General features: G+C 35.1%; 2 protein-coding genes across 2 annotated transcripts; one reads left to right on the top strand and one right to left on the bottom strand.

Moving 5' to 3' along the window:
- The first annotated feature begins 1,423 nt into the window (after window positions 1-1,423).
- Window positions 1,424-14,747, top strand: zgc:158403 (tetratricopeptide repeat protein 39A). The gene is made up of 18 exons (XM_058771725.1): window positions 1,424-1,718; window positions 3,289-3,393; window positions 6,097-6,228; window positions 7,013-7,071; window positions 7,286-7,353; window positions 8,294-8,358; window positions 8,548-8,647; window positions 8,735-8,800; window positions 8,915-9,023; window positions 9,534-9,601; window positions 9,975-10,034; window positions 10,250-10,411; window positions 11,461-11,552; window positions 11,856-11,976; window positions 12,101-12,212; window positions 13,562-13,676; window positions 13,764-13,880; window positions 14,005-14,747. The coding sequence occupies exons 1-18, from the start codon at window positions 1,684-1,686 to the stop codon at window positions 14,114-14,116; spliced, it is 1,698 nt and encodes a 565-aa protein (XP_058627708.1). The 5' UTR covers window positions 1,424-1,683; the 3' UTR covers window positions 14,117-14,747.
- Window positions 14,748-14,998: 251 nt separating this feature from the next.
- On the bottom strand, window positions 14,999-17,300 carry gadd45gip1 (growth arrest and DNA-damage-inducible, gamma interacting protein 1). The gene is made up of 2 exons (XM_058771726.1): window positions 16,891-17,300; window positions 14,999-15,450 (listed from the first exon to the last, which is right to left on the bottom strand). Exons 1-2 carry the CDS (start codon window positions 17,262-17,264, stop codon window positions 15,165-15,167), a joined length of 660 nt encoding a protein of 219 aa, XP_058627709.1. The 5' UTR covers window positions 17,265-17,300; the 3' UTR covers window positions 14,999-15,164.
- Between the last annotated feature and the right edge of the window lie 619 nt (window positions 17,301-17,919).

Genomic DNA, 17,919 nt, shown 5'->3' with positions numbered 1-17,919 from the left:
TAATGTAGCCTATGATGATCAGTGATCACAAACTAAACCCTGACAGGATGTTCTTGTATCATCATATTTTATGTGCTGAAAAGACATTTTACTATATTCGGTAACTTTTAATGGGAAGAATTTGATCGCTGAATAAAACTCTAAACTCCCAAATCCCTACCCAAAGTAATATGAAAAATATCATAGGCTAATTCTACTAGTACTCACCCTTGTGCTGGATTTTGGACTAGGCTACAAACTGAACAGCTGTTCATCATCGTCCTTTACTGCTGTGAAGCTCTCTGACGGCGAAACAGCTTCATGTCTCATAGAAAATAGTTATTATCTCTACTGCCCTCTAGTGGTAGAAAGCTACGATGCCGTCGATAGCCTTGGACTGTAGTAGCTAATGGTTGGGCGTACTACTACTAAGATGGATAAACCGCGATTTAAACCTTCCCTTTGGCAGATATATTTATGTTTCTGGCAGTCACTATGCTATTGATCTTGTTGTTAATTTCTTTGTGTTACATTGCAAATTTTTTATTCAAGACTTATAGATAGATTTTATGTCTCTCCCTTGTAAAAACTCATTTATAACGATAAGAATAAAGGGGGGAGAGGGGGTGATAAAGAGTGATAAACAATCGTAATTATTTTTATTTGATAATTTTATACAGGCCTGCTTAAAATTTTTATTAAGTGATTGAAATCAGATGAACAAAATATTAGTGAATTATTTAAATGCGCTGTTGTGTTTCAGTTTTTTTTACTTGTGTATCCCATCTTTAAATTTCCTCCACCTTTTTTTAGGGTTATAATATTATTTCTGATTGAATAAAGAAAAATGCCATATACTTATGTCTTTAATTGGTTCTTTGTGTGTGTGTGTGTTTGTGTGTGTTGATATTTTCACTTTGCAAGTTTGAAAAGCTATAAATCTATAGAATGAACTTGCTTACATGTGTTTTACTTAAGCTGCCTGATATTTCTTTGCGTTTTCTGTGTTTTTAAACGTTTGAGTGAAACGCACACACAATAAATAAAAGAACAAGTATTATATATATATATATATATTTATATATATTCAATATATTAAATATATATATATATATATATATATATGAAATAATTTAGCATTTTAATTAAAATAATTATTACTATTTAGACACACAAGAGTATTTAATCGTGAATAAATTAATCAATAAATGCATTAATAAATATTAGATACAATTAAATGTGCATTTAAAATATTTAAAAATACAAAAAGTTTAAAATGACCAATTAAACAAAGATTTAAAATAAACAAATGACAATAAAAGGAAGTAAATTATTTAGCCTACATACAACTCGTTCGTCGTATGAAACACTTCTTCACCCCAGCACTAGATGGCGCTACTAACTCCTGTCCCTTCGCTCTGGTCTCCTGCCATCAAACCTGCTGTGAGCTCGAGGAGGAGTCAAGAAGTCCCTGTTCTCACATCACACACACACACCCCCCCACTCGTGCCAATCGAGCTGAGCACTGATCCATATTCCCTGCCAACTCGAGTTCTGCAGCAGTCCTCATCCATGCAGCATCTTCACGCGCAGTGAGAGTGACTTTCCACAGGAGCTCTGAGAGAAAGCTCTTCACAGGGAGAGCAGGTGTGTGTGTGTGTGGCCACAAGGCCCAAAAGAGGACAACAAACAACAAAATACACCATGTCCACTGGGAAAAATGCACCTGCTACAGAAAAGTGAGTCGTTGATGGCTTATTAATGTTTATTTTAAAAGTGTTGCATCAGTGCTGTGCCTTTTCATGTTTCTGCTCCTCAGCATAACTGAAAACTTTCATGTTTTGTGGTTCTGTGCGTCTCTAAATGGCTGAGTCTGTGTTTAGTTTTGGCAGTTTTTTTCTCCTCATGTCAAATTTTCACATCTCTTCCTTCCTTGTTTTGCAATAGAGTCTGGTTTGAGCTCAGCTCATGTTCTCAGTGAGAGAATGAAATACTATCCCTGAATATAATGATTTGGAAAGCTTCACTGTTGGCAAATTTGCTCTTAATGTTGTTAAAGTGAAATCATTCGCAGTGCATTGTGACATATTCATATTCTTATCCAAAGGCGCTGGCTGTCCATGCCCAGTCTGTGTACTCTGAGCAAACATCAAACACCTTGACTAGTGACACAGTGTGTGAGCCATATTCTGCATTGCATTTGTGTTTGTACATGAGTCATGGCGGCTCCAGAGAATTAAAGGTTAGAGATACCTTTAAATGACTTGTAAAGTCATGCAATTGCTTTAAACCAGTTGCTTTTGCATCTCTAACAAGATGTGCGTGTATTTAAGCAAATGCATGTTGGTTAGTTTGTCAATTTCATAAGCAACAGGTGCCAGAGGGCCGTATGTCTCACTCTGAGAGGCCATGAATGTATATCTGCTCTTTAATCTAAAAGCAGGATCAACCAGTTGACATTAATTAGTCCTGCTAAATATATGTTCAGTGGTCATGTGCTGAAGAACTCTGCATCAGTAGCGTTCATAATTTATAAAGGGTGCTGCAGACAGGTCTGAATGGTGTCTTGGTATTTAGTAGTAAATGTCATTCATTCCACCTAGTGGCTTTGCTCGTGTTTGTGTGGGTTTACTTCACTTGGGGAGTTTTGGAGCAAAGTTGTCCGCTGAAGACCGATAAATATGACAAACCCAGCTTTAATAAAATTAAATAAAATAGAATTAAAACGTTTTCTGTAAATGATTTACTTTTGTTACTTTAATTAATGAAAACATTTTAAATATATGTATAAACACGGAAACATTTTAGATGACTAATTTAATTTTCATTTTAAAAATCACTTTATCTTGTTTTTTATTTTAAAGCTTTAATAATTGACACACTTCCCAAACTGTTTTTTTTTTTTTTTAAGTAAGAAAAAAAAAAGTGCAAAAACTTTACTTTGGTTTATTAAAATTATATAATAATAATTACGTGTGTATGTGTATATGAGTTTATTTATTTTAAAGCTTTGTCAGTTGTTACTTTTCTCATTTTTTATATCCTTATGTGCATTTTGAATTAATTATGTTTGTATATTATGGGATATTGATTGTCTCTTTGCTATAATTCAGCTGTTCAGCATCATAAATTAATATATTTATCCGCATTATATTAGTCATTGGAAAACTTGCTCTCTAGATACTGGGGGAAAAAATCCATAATGACCACTAATAATAGTTTAATGTAGTCACTAGAATTAGCTTTATATAAAGAAAATGAAGTGTATGACTTCTGCTCATTGTTTTGTGTGTGTGTGTGTGTGATCAGCTCCAGACAGATATCGTTACAGGCCTGTCTTGATGAATGCATGGAGGCCTTGGATCTGTTTCTCAACAACCACTTCAGTGAGAGTTTGGACAAACTACGGCCACGGTGAGAGAAGTCTTATTGTCTTCACGAGTTTCTGTCTTTCTTTTGTCCAGTTTCTCCTCCCCTCCAATATTTGTGTGAATGATCTTAAGAGCAGGCGAGCTATTTAGTAAAGGTGTGGTACCTACTGTACCAACCCCACAATGCTCTGTTTTTCAGTCAGTCACTGTACACCAACAAAATGTAGTCTTTTAGCTGCTGTAAAGGTGCTGGCCACTGAAGCACTTGTGGTAATTGTAGATGCCATCCTGTGATAGCATGCTTTATTTCCGTTGTGATAGAGAATTGCATCAGGTGCGCTCTCTTCTCCAGGATGTGAGGTGTTTACCTAAAGATCACACCCTCATGTCTGACAGTAGAGCCACTTCATTAATATATAGCCGGAGAGCAAAGAACTTTACTCTGAGAAGGAAACCACATGCTTAAGGGACTCCAGCACTTATCTTTATTAACAGGCCCACCTGGAAGTACGTAATTCTTGGTTTCAGGCAATAAATCTTTATTTTATAAGTATTCTAGGACATTTTTGGGCAAGGTGCAGGTTTTTTTTATTGTTAAAATGTTTTCTCTAATTTCATTTTAACGTACCATTATAAGTAGGACAATTGTAGGTTAATTTCTAGTTGAAGAACTATCAAAACTTTGCTCTGTTTGTTTGAAAATCCTGGCATGGCAACACATGGGAATCAGTTTAATGTTTTAAAAGTGTAATTTTGTTTTGATTGCTTAAATATTTTCTCCAATCCTGTTATAGATACAACTATAAGTAAGCCATTCTTTGGTTGATTTACCTGAAGAACTATCAAATTATTGCTCCATTTGTTTAGAAATCCCAGCATAGCTATGATTCGGCCAATGGCGTGAGTTAGGGGGTGGGACTGTCTGCATGCTCAACCAATGACAGACTGGGGAAGTTACTGAGGAACTATTTTATCTATTTATGAATTTAAAATACATTTAACAAATTTTATGAAAACGGCATTTTGCCATTTTTAATGCAAGGGTTAAAGTGGAGGCGTCAGGAAATGGCACAAGATAGATTTAAGGGCCTTTAAAACTAACGCTGCGTCCAAAAATTGAATACTTTCCTAATATATAATATGCAAAACACAGTATGCCAAAAGAGTAGCAAGACCAATGCATTCAAAAAACAGTAGGCGAAAAGTACCTGGTTTACTAACTATTTCTGCCTGGATTTTGAAGTGCGTGGTTGATGAACACTTTGCCATCTTATGAGGCCACGGGAAAGGATTTATGATTGGGAGTGAAGCGGCACAACTGATGCTAGTAGGTCATGTCATGTGACAGTAACAACATGGTGCATGTAGTACATACGAATTTCATTCTTACTTCCCATGTTCATTCTATATAGCACATACTTTTTTTTTTTTTTAACGGTCACAAAGTTCAAATTAAAATGTAGCACCTACTCAGACAGCACATGGTTTAGGTTGCATCGCGAGTTTTATAAACTGTTGTAATTCTATGAGAATAGTGAAGTCTCAACTATTTAATTAGATTCACTTTCAGGGTTTATTTTATTATTATTTTTTTTCAGCTGATAAAAAACATTTTAAGTGGCAGACGACAAAACTGCATCACATGCTTGTAATAAACAGAACATTATTTTATTTATTTATTTATTTTAATGCTCCAAATGCTAATTTTCCCCAAACACATTTGTAATTTTTGAATATTTAAAAAACAAAATTCAGGAACATTATTAATTTACAAGGCTTTAAATTAAGTAATTATGAAATAAAAATGCATTTAGGGAAAAATCGTTATATATAAATTATGAAATTAATTTCAAAATGATTTATTTATTTATTTTAAAGCTTTAATTGATGAATTTGCCTGAACGTGTTTTATTTTTAAATATTTTTGTGCATTGTTAGTGCTGTCAAACGATTAATTGCGATTAATCGCATCCAAAATAAAGGTTTTTGTTTTCATAATATATGTATGTGTACTGTTAATTTATTATGTGTATATATATATAAATACACACACATACAGTATATATTGAAAATATTTACATGTATATACATTTACATATTTATATTATATATACCGGTAAATATATTTACTATGTAAACATACCATATTTTTCTTAAATATATACATAATAAATACACTCAGTACACACACATATATTATGTAAACAAAAACTTAATCACGATTAATCGTTTGACAGCACTAGCATCGATATTAATAATTTGTAATATATTAATAATTTATAACTTATAATTAAAGTTTCTGGGAAAACTTGATATCACTGCAATCACTTTGAGAGCAGTACTTCCAAGTGATGAACAGTAAAAACATTATCAATCAATTAACTGCTAATTACACAAGTCAGGTGAATTCTGATTGGCTGTTAAAAAAAAAAAAAAATCTTGACAGACTACAAAACTGTAAGCTGTGGACTGTTATCTTTATAATTATCATTCTTGGTGTGAACGGGCCTTGCATCACCCTAACAGAAACATGTTAACCACTAAGTCAAAGTGAAATGAATGCATGTTCTTGCATGAATGTGACAGGAACATAAGTGTTCAATACTGATAGAGTTAATAATTGCATTCACATTTTTTCATAGAGAAAGTTTAAGGCATTAACCTTCACTATATTTAACTAGTAGCCTGCTGTGTCGGAGTGTGATCTCACATTGTGTGTAAAAGCATGTGTTGTGTTGTATTCCAGGTCTAAGGAGAGCATGTATCACGCTCTGATCTATGCCACAGTATTAGAGATGCAGGCCATGATGACCTTCCAACACGACGACATAGTGCATGCTGGGAACACGATGAAGAGCGCTCAGGAGGTGTGCCAGAGGTAGAAAGACAGCCAAAACACTGCATTCGTTTCAGTCCTGGAGAGGCCTTCTCCTGTGACCTTTAATTTTTAGGCAAATGGGGTCATTTCCATGTCAGCTGAACCGATCCAGCCGCTTTGAAATTTGCTTGCATTTGCATGGAGATGTAACTGTGTGGCTTTAAATGATAGACAGCTGGTCAGGTCTAAGGAGGAGTTTTACTGGCCTTACATAACGTAGATGAAATGGAGTGGAAGAAATGCATACATGTCCTACATATAGCATGTGCTTCCCATAATGCAGCACTAATCCAGATGACTGTATGTGGGTGGATTCACCATAGCAATGGTCACACATCAGCTCACTTTCAGTTTGCTTAAGGAACAGTAAGTCACATACTTCTGTGTGATCTCCTCCTAAACCCCTCCAAACATCCTCTTGGGAGAGTGACGTAGAGTGTATGTATGTATGTGTATGTATGTGTGTGTGTGTACCTAAAGTTTTAATATTGGCCTATTTAAGGGTGTGAAATTTACAAAATATCTTCATGGAACATGATCTTTACTTTAATATCCTAATGATTTTGGGCATAAAAGAAAAATCGCTAATTTTGACCCATACAATATATTGGATGGTAGTCTGTGTATTTACATTTTTATTTTTGAATGAATCATTTTTTCCCATCCATCTTTCATAAGAACGTTCTTGTGCCTGATCTTAGTCTGGTCAAGTGTGGTTGTATGTTAGACATTGTCATTGTGTGTTTGTCCACTCATCTCTTGAGTTCTTGCTGTTCTCTCTCAGGTTCCGTAGGAAGTCTGGTGGTCTTGCGAGCCGAGGAGCAAATGATGATCTTTCAGAAGGTGCGGTTTTTCTAGAAATGTCTATCTCACACTGCTGTTATAGGAGGAATAAAACTCAAACAAATCTATTATGTGACGCAGCATTCATTTTGAAGAATTCTAGGCTAAAGCTAGCCAAAATCAGTTAACAATTTGCATAAGATGTTTAATTTAATGTCTGTTTTATGATAAAAGGTTTACCAACAAGCTTTCTATTGTATTTGATGTTTTACAGAGCAGCTCCATGCTGAAGTGTGTTACGCCGAGTGTTTACTACACAGAGCCGCTCTCACATTCTTGCAGGTTTGACACATTTCAAGACAAATTTAACTAATAATCAGACAGTCTCAGATATTTTGTTTAAACTATGTGTGTATTTTGGCATCTTCAAGCTCTTAACCTTAACGTGTAGAATTTAACATCATTTTTAACCTCAGATTAAAGGAATAGTTCACCCCAAAATGAAAATTTCCTGAATATTTACTCACGATCAGGCCATTCAAAATATAGATGATTTTGTTTCTTTATCCGAACAGATTTGGAGATTTTGCTCATCAATGGATCCTCTGCAGTGAATGGGTGCCGTCAGAATGAGAGTCCAAACAGCTGATAAAAACATCAAAATAATCCACACCACTCCAGTCCATCAATTAATAGTTTGTTATATGAAAAGATGTGTGTTTGTAAGAAAAATAATTAAGGTGTTTTTAACTTTAAACAATTGCTTTCAGCTAAAATATATAATAATAATAATATAATTTATCCATAATATTGCTTTCTCCGGTGAAAAAGTCATCTGATCTGAATCAGGAGAGAAATGTGCACAGATCAAGCACCATTTACATTCAAACAGTCCAGAACAGATCTTAACCAGTATGTTGGTGGATTTTGATGTGAGGGGAAAACAGGTATTGACTTTTTTTCACTGGAGCACACGTTATTTTGGATTATCGCAACAGTTTAAACTTAAAATGCCTTAATGATGGGTTTGTTACAAACACGCAGCTTTTCACTTCACAAATTTTTAATTGATGGACTGGAGTTGTGTGGATTATTTTGATGTTTTTATCAGCTGTTTGGACTCTCGTTCAACGGCACCCATTCACTGCTACAATGAATTGTAAAATTGCAGCAAATTTTCATTTTGGTTTGAACTATTCCTGAGGCCTAAGGCCACTTTTAACTTAATCCTACTCCAGAGCTCAGATATGCACCTGATTTCTCATTCTCTGTGTGTTGACAGGATGAGAATATGGTTAGTTTTATTAAAGGAGGAATCAAAGTACGGAACAGTTACCTCATATACAAGTAAGTTTGTAGCAAGTAAGTGAAGGAAATCTGTGGTTTTACTGTCCGTAAATGAGAATAATTGGTGTCATCAAGACACCTGAAGAAATAATCTATATTTGATTCCCATTTGTGCACCAAAATCATGCCCTTGAATTGAACTGTTCAGTGAATCGGTCTGTTGTGAATGACGCCATCAATCTCATGCAGGGAGCTGAACGCCTTCATCCAATCAGACACAGCTTTCAAAGGACCAAACCACAAGCACTTAGAGGGCGGAGTCTCTTTTGGGATTGGGGCTTTCAATTTGGTATGTGCATCTGAAATATTGCATCCATATTCCTTATGAATAATCCCCAGATTGTCAACTGTGTTGCTGTTCTTCACTGTCACACAGACTCTTTCACTGTTTCCTGCCCGGTTACTCAAGTTGCTAGAGTTTGCTGGCTTTTCTGGAGATAAGGTGTTTTTTTACTTCAGATTACACTCCTATGTTCTCATTTTTGGAAAGACATGCCAGTGTGCTTGATCGTGTGTTTATTTTTTTGTTAATAGTCTTTGGTGTGTGTGTGTGTAGGAATTTGGCATCTCTCAGCTGTACACGGGTGCCACCTCTCATACCCTGCGCTCCATGCTGTGCGCCCTCCTCCTGCTCTGTTTCTACACCTTCCTCTCCTTTATTTTAGGTAACTTGTATTTGATACATTATGTATTTGATACCCACAAAAAGCAGACATCTTGCATCATAATTGCAAGATGTGTTTTTTTAGTTAAATGTGCAAACTTAAGGCATAGTTCACCCAAAAATGAAAATTCTGCCATCATTTTAATGTTTTAGTATGTATTTGAATTTGATAGATAGATAGATATCTAATAAATATTTTTCAAATTATTACAGTTTTTATTTCATAAATGTAAAATAAAATATGATAGTATGAGTTTAATATATATTTATGCACACACTCTAACTGTTCAAGTTTCATTCAAGAAATATTAGATTGTAATATTTCACAATATTTCTGTTTTCCTGTATATTTGATCAAATAAATGCAGCTTTGGTGAGCAGAAGAGGCTTCTTACAGAAACATTTAAAAAATCTCACTGACCCCAAACTCTTGAACAGTTGTGTATCTATTGAAATAATGATAGACTTCTCAGATATTCTTATGTTATTAATGAAGTGATGTTTTGTGTAGGTACTGGAGAGGGTGAGGTGGAAGATGCAGAGAGATTATTGAAGCCATTTCGACTGCGATACCCACGGGTATGTTTTTGCTTCTGTCTTTTTACTTCATTTATAAATGAATTCATTTAGAATTTCAGGGCCATGTCCACATTTATAAAGATGTTTTGTTTTAAATTCTAATACTTTTTTATTCTTTTCTTTTTTGTTTATGTTAAAGACTCCATACAGTCAAAATCTGAGCTGACTCACATGCTCGTTGACAAATTTACATATGTTTGGAAAATTTGCAGTTTTTGTATTTTTAGAACATATTTTTATTCAGGTGAAATACAGATGTTTAGAAACCTGAATAGTAAAGAAAACTGTGCTAGTCAAGTCACAACATGGAGTCTTTATTGGGTGTTTTTGGAGCTCATGTTCTGATTCTCTCTCTCTCTCGCTCTCTCTCCAGGGAGCCATTTTTCTCTTCTTTGCAGGTCGAGCTGAAGAAATAAAGGGCAACATTGATGAGGTTAATCTGACAACATAGCATTTTATTCTTTTTATTCCAGTGATTTTAAAGACTTCAGACTGGTTAGAAGACAATTAAACTACTATTAAACTATGTGGAAAATGGTCATGCAAAATTAAATTACAATGTTGTGTAAGAAATTGAGGCTAACATTATACACAGGCTTGTAGATTGTTTACTAATATTTTGTCATTACTGTACCCCTGCATGTCCAGGCAGTGGCGCTGTTTGAGGACGGCTGTAAGGCCCAGCAGGCCTGGAAACAGTTTCATCATATGTGCTACTGGGAGCTGATGTGGTGCTTCACCTTTAAGAGGCACTGGAAGATGGCGTACTTCTACGCAGACCTGCTCAGCCAGGAGAGCCGCTGGTCTAAGGTGACCCGACTGCTCGAAAACAACCGTTTATACTGTCAACAGTTTCATGATTAAGGCCCAATGACAATCTGAAACATAATGTTTCAGTACAAATCTGAAAGTTCATTTGCATTATGTTTTGGTGAGAAACACCCACGTCATGGTTGTCTAATTGTGATCTGTATAGATGCCAAGTCATTTCTGCGTCGCACGTTTGAAATGGCCTCCACCCAGAATGTAAATCAAGTGTGGGATTTTATTGGTGCTGGGAAAAAGACTGCTTTGTGTATAATACAAACTAGGAAACAATGCACTTAATTTTCCGTGTTCTGGTGTTTAAACACTTTAAAATTGAAGTATGTCGTATTATTGTCAGATAATAATTATATGATTTGTTTGTTCATTTATAAAGTTTCACATTTTGGACATTTGTACCTCAAGACAATGAAATAGACTGGAATTATGACTTTAGCAAAGATTTGAATCAGGACAGCTATAAAATAGTTACTATTTTTATATGGAGGAGCATTTTCTCTCTATTTTGTTTTGAAAAATTCTCACAAAATCATGAAAAAATAAAGGAAGGTTCACACATCTGCCATTTTACATGTGTGAATATGATATTTACCCACCAAAATTACCTATTCACAAGGTCAGAAAACTAGGAATTCAAAATATTCTTTAAAAGCCGGATATCTGCTAAAACTAAAGGCAAAATGACATACTGTATTTCTTCATGATTGATGAAATGTTCTCAGTAGTTGGTTAGCCAACAGTAGCGTTAGCCAATATTTCTAGTCTAATTGCAGACAGACTTCCTCCTCAGAAACATGAAGTGAAACCGTACAGGTGTAAAGCCTGGGATTGAGCTGTATTATTATTTTTTTAATTGAAGATACGCTACGGCGCAGCGATTTAAACAATGACTGGCATGTGTAAGCTGTGTAAATTGGCTTTGTGGGTCATTGCCAGGTTTTTGTTTGGACTGGTTGGTTCTGTTGCTGGTTGTGATTACATACAGTGTGTTTCCAGTGTGCAGAAGGATTATGACGGTTTTCTCTCTTTCTCAGGCCATGTATGTGTACATGAAGGCGGCTTATCTCAGCATGCTTCCAGACACAGAATCCCGGCCGTTTGGGGATAATGAGGTGGCTCTCTTCAGGTAAATATCATATCATAAATACTTGCATATCATTGCTCTTTTGTTGATTTTGATTGCTTCCATTGTCCTCATTTGTAAGTCGCTTTGAATACAAGCGTCTGCTAAATAACTAAATGTAAATGTAAATACACATTGTAAATAAAGGAGCAGAAGTAATGAACTTCCTTTTGTATGTCTCTCTTTCTTTGGGTTTACTGGATGTATGTTAATATGATCAAAACTGAGACATTAGCTATTTTTTTCATGGAAATAAAGTGTATTTTATTCCTGTTCACTTCCTATCTCTCTTCTTCGGTCTCTCAGGCAGGTACCAACATACAAACAGAAGATAGCGGGTAAATCTCCACCCACAGAGAAGTTTGCCATTCGTAAAGCGAGACGGTACAAAGCCAGCAATCCAATCAGACTTCCTGTGCCTGTGCTTGTAAGAATAAAGTAACACATTCAACACACTTCTTTCTAAATGTTTTTTTTTTTTCCCCTTTACTTTCTGTTGTAATGCAATGGTTATATTTTAAAGTCAGCAATATTTGTGCTTCATATTTCAGGAGATGATGTACATGTGGAATGGTTTCTCCATGATCAGCAAACAGCCTGAGCTGACGGAGGGCATGATGGAGACGCTGTTAGATGCAGAGCGCACCCTACGGGCCGCTCCGGGTAATGCCACACAATGTCTACTCTGTATTAAATAAATGTGACCCTGGAGCACAAACCAGTCTTAAGTCGCTGGGGTGTATTTGTAGCAATAGCCAAAATACATCATCTAAGTCAAAATTATCGATTTTTCTTTTACGCCAAAAATCATTAGGATATTAAGTAAAGATCAAGTTCCATGAAGATATTTTGTAAATTTCGTACTGTAAATATATCAAAACTTCATTTTTGATTAGTAATATGCATTGCTAAGAACTTCATTTGGACAACTTTAAAGGAGATTTTCTCAATTTTTTGCACCCTCAGATTCCTGATTTTCAAATAGTTGTATCTCGGCCAAATATTGTCCTATTCTAACAGACCATACATCAATGGAAAGCGCATCTATTCAGCTTTCAGATGATGCATAAATCTCAATTTCAAAAAGTTGACCCTTATGAATGGTTTTGTGGTCCAGGGTCACATATGGGAAACTACATCGATTGCATTTTAGGGAAGTCTGTTATTCATAGCAGTATCACTCTATGCTGTATACAGAGAATATGTCTAGATATAAAAGAAGACTTTTAAAATAGGTCTTAACACCAATTGATTGTTATCAGTGAACAATAAAGTAATACATTATTGAAACAGCAATATTAAAGTTTTAAATCATCAATTGCTCAATTTGAAATAATATATTACATACCATAATTTCTGTATTAATTACAAAATATTGCATGGTCATAGGTTTTTAAGTTTTTCAAATGGTTGATTTTAATCATGTATTTATCCTCATGTTTAAATATTTCATAATAGATAAATTTTTTTTAAATCATTTTCTGTTTTTTTAATTTAAAAAAAAATTCTCATTTTAAATGGGCCAACATTTTATGTAAAAACAAAAACCATTTAAAGAAACATAATTTTTATTACTTGAAATAAAATAGTCGTTAACTGAAATAAAATAAAATATAAAAAAATATAAACTTACCAAGGAGGCATATTTTTATTTAGTTTAAGTTGTCATAGTAAAATAGACATAAAAATGAAAAAACTCTCTCACTCTATATGTGTGTGTGTGTGTGTACATACACATATATATATATATATATACATATACATACATACATACATACACACACACACACACACACACACACACACACACACACACACACACACACAGACACAGACACACACACACACACACACACACACAGTCCCTTATCTTTTCCAGTATTGCTTTTGACAATAGCAGGCCTTACAGAAAACTGCTGTTGTTCAGTTATATATTGTTTATGCGACAGTCCTGTACAGTAGTATACTGAATAGTATATATTGTTTTACATGTACTCTTTCTGTTTGTGTAGAGAATGAGTACTCTGTGGATGACAAGTGTGTGATCCTGCTTCTGAAAGGCCTGTGTCTGAAGAACCAAGGCCAGATGCAGGCAGCAGAGGACTGTTTCAGACAGGTTTACAGCAGGCCAGTGCTTCTGCGTTACTGGATTTGCCTTCACAAATGCTTGTTCTGTCTCAGGATGGTGTTTGAGATGTTTTGTGTCATTAACAGTGAAAAGAAGCTGAAGTTTGATCATTACCTGGTTCCTAATGCCCTGCTGGAGATGAGTCTCCTGTACATCGACACGGGGAGGAAAGAGCAAGCTATCCATCTACTGCAGAAAGCCAAGTGAGTTCAGTCTAAGACAAAATGCTTGTTTGCTGTTGTCATTTTTGGCTTCAGTCTATGTCACTTCATGGAAGTTGCAAACTGCATTGTTGTCATGAAATGTTCTCCTCATCTTTCCTGTCAGGAAAAACTACAAGGAGTACTCAATGGAGTCTCGTACGCAGTTCAGGGTCCATGCGGCCCTCACCAAACTTAAAGCTGACACCAGTGACCAAGATGAAATAACAACCTTGTGAGGAACGATAATCCTGGGTCAATGGCGTCTCTTCTCTGAGGACCAGAGCAGAGTTACATGATCACTTTACAGAGAGAACGAAAGACCAAAGACACGGTGTGGTTTTTATGCAGCGTTTCTGCCCAGTGTTAACCCATCTCTTTTTTTTGGGCGGTACTATGGGAGACACTAAAAACTTCATCTGTACGTTCTCCTCCAGGAGGTTAGGCGCCAAATTGATGTTTATTTTAGTCAGATAATAAATAGATGAATGGATATTTGAAATGTAAACCAGGGTTTCAGTTCCTTTGTGTTAAAATGTACATTTTAGGGAGCATTAGAAATCAAATGAATATTTTTTTTTCTCAAGTCCTGTACAGGTTTAATAAGGGGAAATGACTAGAAAACTGACAGTGTTTACAAAAATTTAGACAAACCATTTTACACTAAGTTGTAATGATGATTAAACGTGTTGATTATTGTAAGGCTGAGTGTGGGGTTGAATACTTTATTATTGATTATTGTATTCCTTTCTTGAATAAATCAAGAACGTTTATAATAATCAAATGCTTCAAATAGCATCGTAAATATTCAGCTGTCAAATACTATGGTTATTTTTTTATGTAACATTTTATTAGTAGATAATATTTAATCAATTATTGATATTAAAATATTTTTGAAATGTATAATTTTATAGTAAATTAAGTCGTACAATCAATGCAATTATTAGCAATAAATACTCTGGGTTACTGTATGAATAAATCAGTTTTCCATGACAAATTACAACCACCTGCTTTTTCATGCATAAGTTTAATTGTTCTTAAAACGTTTGCTTTTTTTTACTTGATGTAGAACGTTAAAAATTCAATGAGGAATTATGTTATCAAATTAAGCTATTTGAATATGAGATTTTCACTTTCTAAACTTAGTTTATTCTTTAGTATTATCGGATACAGGCATGTTGTTTCAGTGAGTGATTTTTAGTGAGACAATCATAATAACATGTACAAAGAAACCAATTTTACAATATGGTACAGTAGCACTGTATAAAAGTCTTTGTTCTCTGAGGGTTACTGGCTGGATTCGGCTGCTTCTGACCCCTGCTCTTCCTCTTTCTTCCTGCGTTTCAGAAGTCTTCTCTTCTTCTTCTCCTCTTTCTCTATTTCAGTGACCATCTCTTTGAACTTGGCGCTGCGAGGGTCCAGCGCATAACCAAAGCGCTCTCTTGCCTCGGCCAGCAGTTTGTCCCGCTTGATTTTCTCTTCTCGTTGCTTCTGTTTTGCCTCCCTTTTCTGCTTTTTCCAGTCGGCAATCATCTTGGGCATTTTGGCCATGTTTGCAGCGATTATCTTCTCTCTGTGTGGGGAAAAATGTGAAAAGTATATTAAAGCTGTATAAAAACCAATGGCTGTGATCAGGTAATAAATGTAATACAATGTTATATAATAAGAAAAATTGAATTTTTGTGATATCTTCTACTTTTTGTGATATCCGATTCATTTTTGTCAAATCTACTAATTGTTTTATATCTAGTTTATTGAAAAATATTCCTTTTTAAATATAAACAAGTATTTTGAGAGCATAGGGAAATTGTCACTTGCAGTGCATTTTGCTGGCTGCATTTCTGATAGGTGGAGCTTTCTTTGCAGAATCATGAGTAATGTAGTTTTTCTCCAATTCCGCTGTTAAACACTTATTTAAAAAAAAAAAAAAAAGGGAACTGAAGGCTTCAATAAAAGAATATACCATCTATTAATAATCTCAGAGCTCATAGTAGGTCTGTCTTTAAAGTTTTATCATCATTGTTAAGAATAATTTCCCCCATTAAGAAAATGAATAGGATTTTTACTTCCAGAACCAGCTGTTGCAGTTTATAAATGACAGGAGATTTTTAGTTTTGGGTGAACTGTCCTTTTAAAGTGATAGTTCACCCAAACATTATTATTTTTTTTTCATTATTTACCCACCCTCATGTTGTTCCAAATCCATGAGAGTTTGTTGATAACCAAATACTATGTACTTTAATGGCTACCAACAACTGTTTAGTTACCAACATTTTTTTTTAAATATCTTCTTTTGGGTTCACCAAAATAAAGATACTCCAACAGATTTGGAATAACTTGAAGATGAGTAAACAATGACAAAAAAAAAATTTATAAGTGAGCTTTCACTTTAAGAACAAGGGAAGCTTCATATCAAATTCCAGTGTTTCCATCTAAAAACTTAAAAAATTAATAAATAAACACATGCAAAATTCACCTGCCTACATAATATATAGTAAACACTGATATTATTATAAGACACAACTATTATACAAATCATACGCGAACCAATAAGATTAGACTTCAAACTTCAACTACGTGATGTATGTCCTAACGGTCCAATTTTGAATGTTTGAAGGATTTTTTTGTTCACTAAATAACGACTTTAGTTTCGCTCTGTACATCGCGCAAATCTATCATAAATAGGTTCAGAAAACTTGCAATGTAGCCGACAAGTCATGTGGATTAATCTACCAGGAAAAGCTGGTTTGTCAACCGCCATAAAATATTAAAAGACGATTATTTAAAGGTGTCTTTGACAGGTGAAGTCCCAAACCACTTTCCTTGTATGTAAAACTAAAGCTGGGACACTGCAAGACACACAAATCAACATTTGTAACCACGTGAGGGTAAGTAAACGAAGACAGATTTCATTTTGGGGTTAACTGTAATAATTAATGAATATATACAGTCAGTTGTTGAACACTGTTGATAGCAAACATCCAACGACAGACAGTAGTCAGGTTGACTTCACCTCTCCATCCGCCTCTGCTCCTTCTCTCTCTCTCTGGCCGCGATGTTCTCCAGCATCACCTCTATCGGAGGGTGCCACTCTCTCTCCTCGGCCATCAGCTCCTCCAGCCGGGCGTGAGAGGGCCAGAGTTTGGCCGGGTCCACTCCAGACACCCCTCCATAGCGGCCAAACAGCCTGCGCTTATACTTCTCGGTCTTCTGCCACTCGGGGGTCTTCTCGCTCTCATGACTCGGTATGTAAGGGCTCTTTATATTCAGCCAGAGGGGTCTGGGGTTATAGTGCGCGATCTGCTGGACTACAGCCGGTAGAAAGGAGTTTAATTTACTAACGCCAGAGAATAAGGCTGTCCTCCTGCTTAGCAAGGAAGCCGCCATGTTTGATGACAAACCAGTGACCTCTAGCGTCAAATGTTTTTGCACGTGGTGCAGACGTCACGACGCCCTCTGCTGGTGAATTTGAAAGTGCTGGAAGTTATTCGATTTTTTTTTTATTATCATTTGAGGATATCTAATATTATAATGTATAATAATATTTAATATTTTATTTATACTGGAATCATTGATATTATTAATAAATACTCGTTTGTTTCATTTTACAGTACAGTACTATTATTGCAATATTAATATTTTTGATTGGTAAAATTTTTATAATTTAAGTAATAATAAAACTGTATCATTTTAATAAATAAAATATTATTTAAAATAATAATTATTATTATTTGTACTTGTATTCATTTTTTTGGTCTTTAGCAGATCACGTGCCTTATTTTTTCCTGTTCTGTGCTGTAAAGCCGAGAATCATGTGCTGTTTAGATGTGTTCAGCTTGTGCGTTGGTCTCGCTCCTCCCTGATCATTTTCGTGTGGAGTTTAATCATCACCCCAGGGGGCCTTTAACAATGCTATTTCAATCCTCAGAGTTTTTGTCTGTCCTCAAAGCTGGACCCTTGAATCTTTTCCGGTAGTTAAACGGCACAGTGGGATCCTATTGTTGGAAATAAAGGTCTTAAATGGATCTGGTCCTGCTGGTAT

The sequence above is a fragment of the Onychostoma macrolepis genome, chromosome 03 (assembly GCF_012432095.1).
Source record: "Onychostoma macrolepis isolate SWU-2019 chromosome 03, ASM1243209v1, whole genome shotgun sequence".
In the NCBI taxonomy this organism is placed as follows: Eukaryota; Metazoa; Chordata; class Actinopteri; order Cypriniformes; family Cyprinidae; genus Onychostoma; species Onychostoma macrolepis.
Note: the sequence above shows the minus strand (reverse complement) of the source record. Positions and strands in the feature narration are given on the sequence as shown.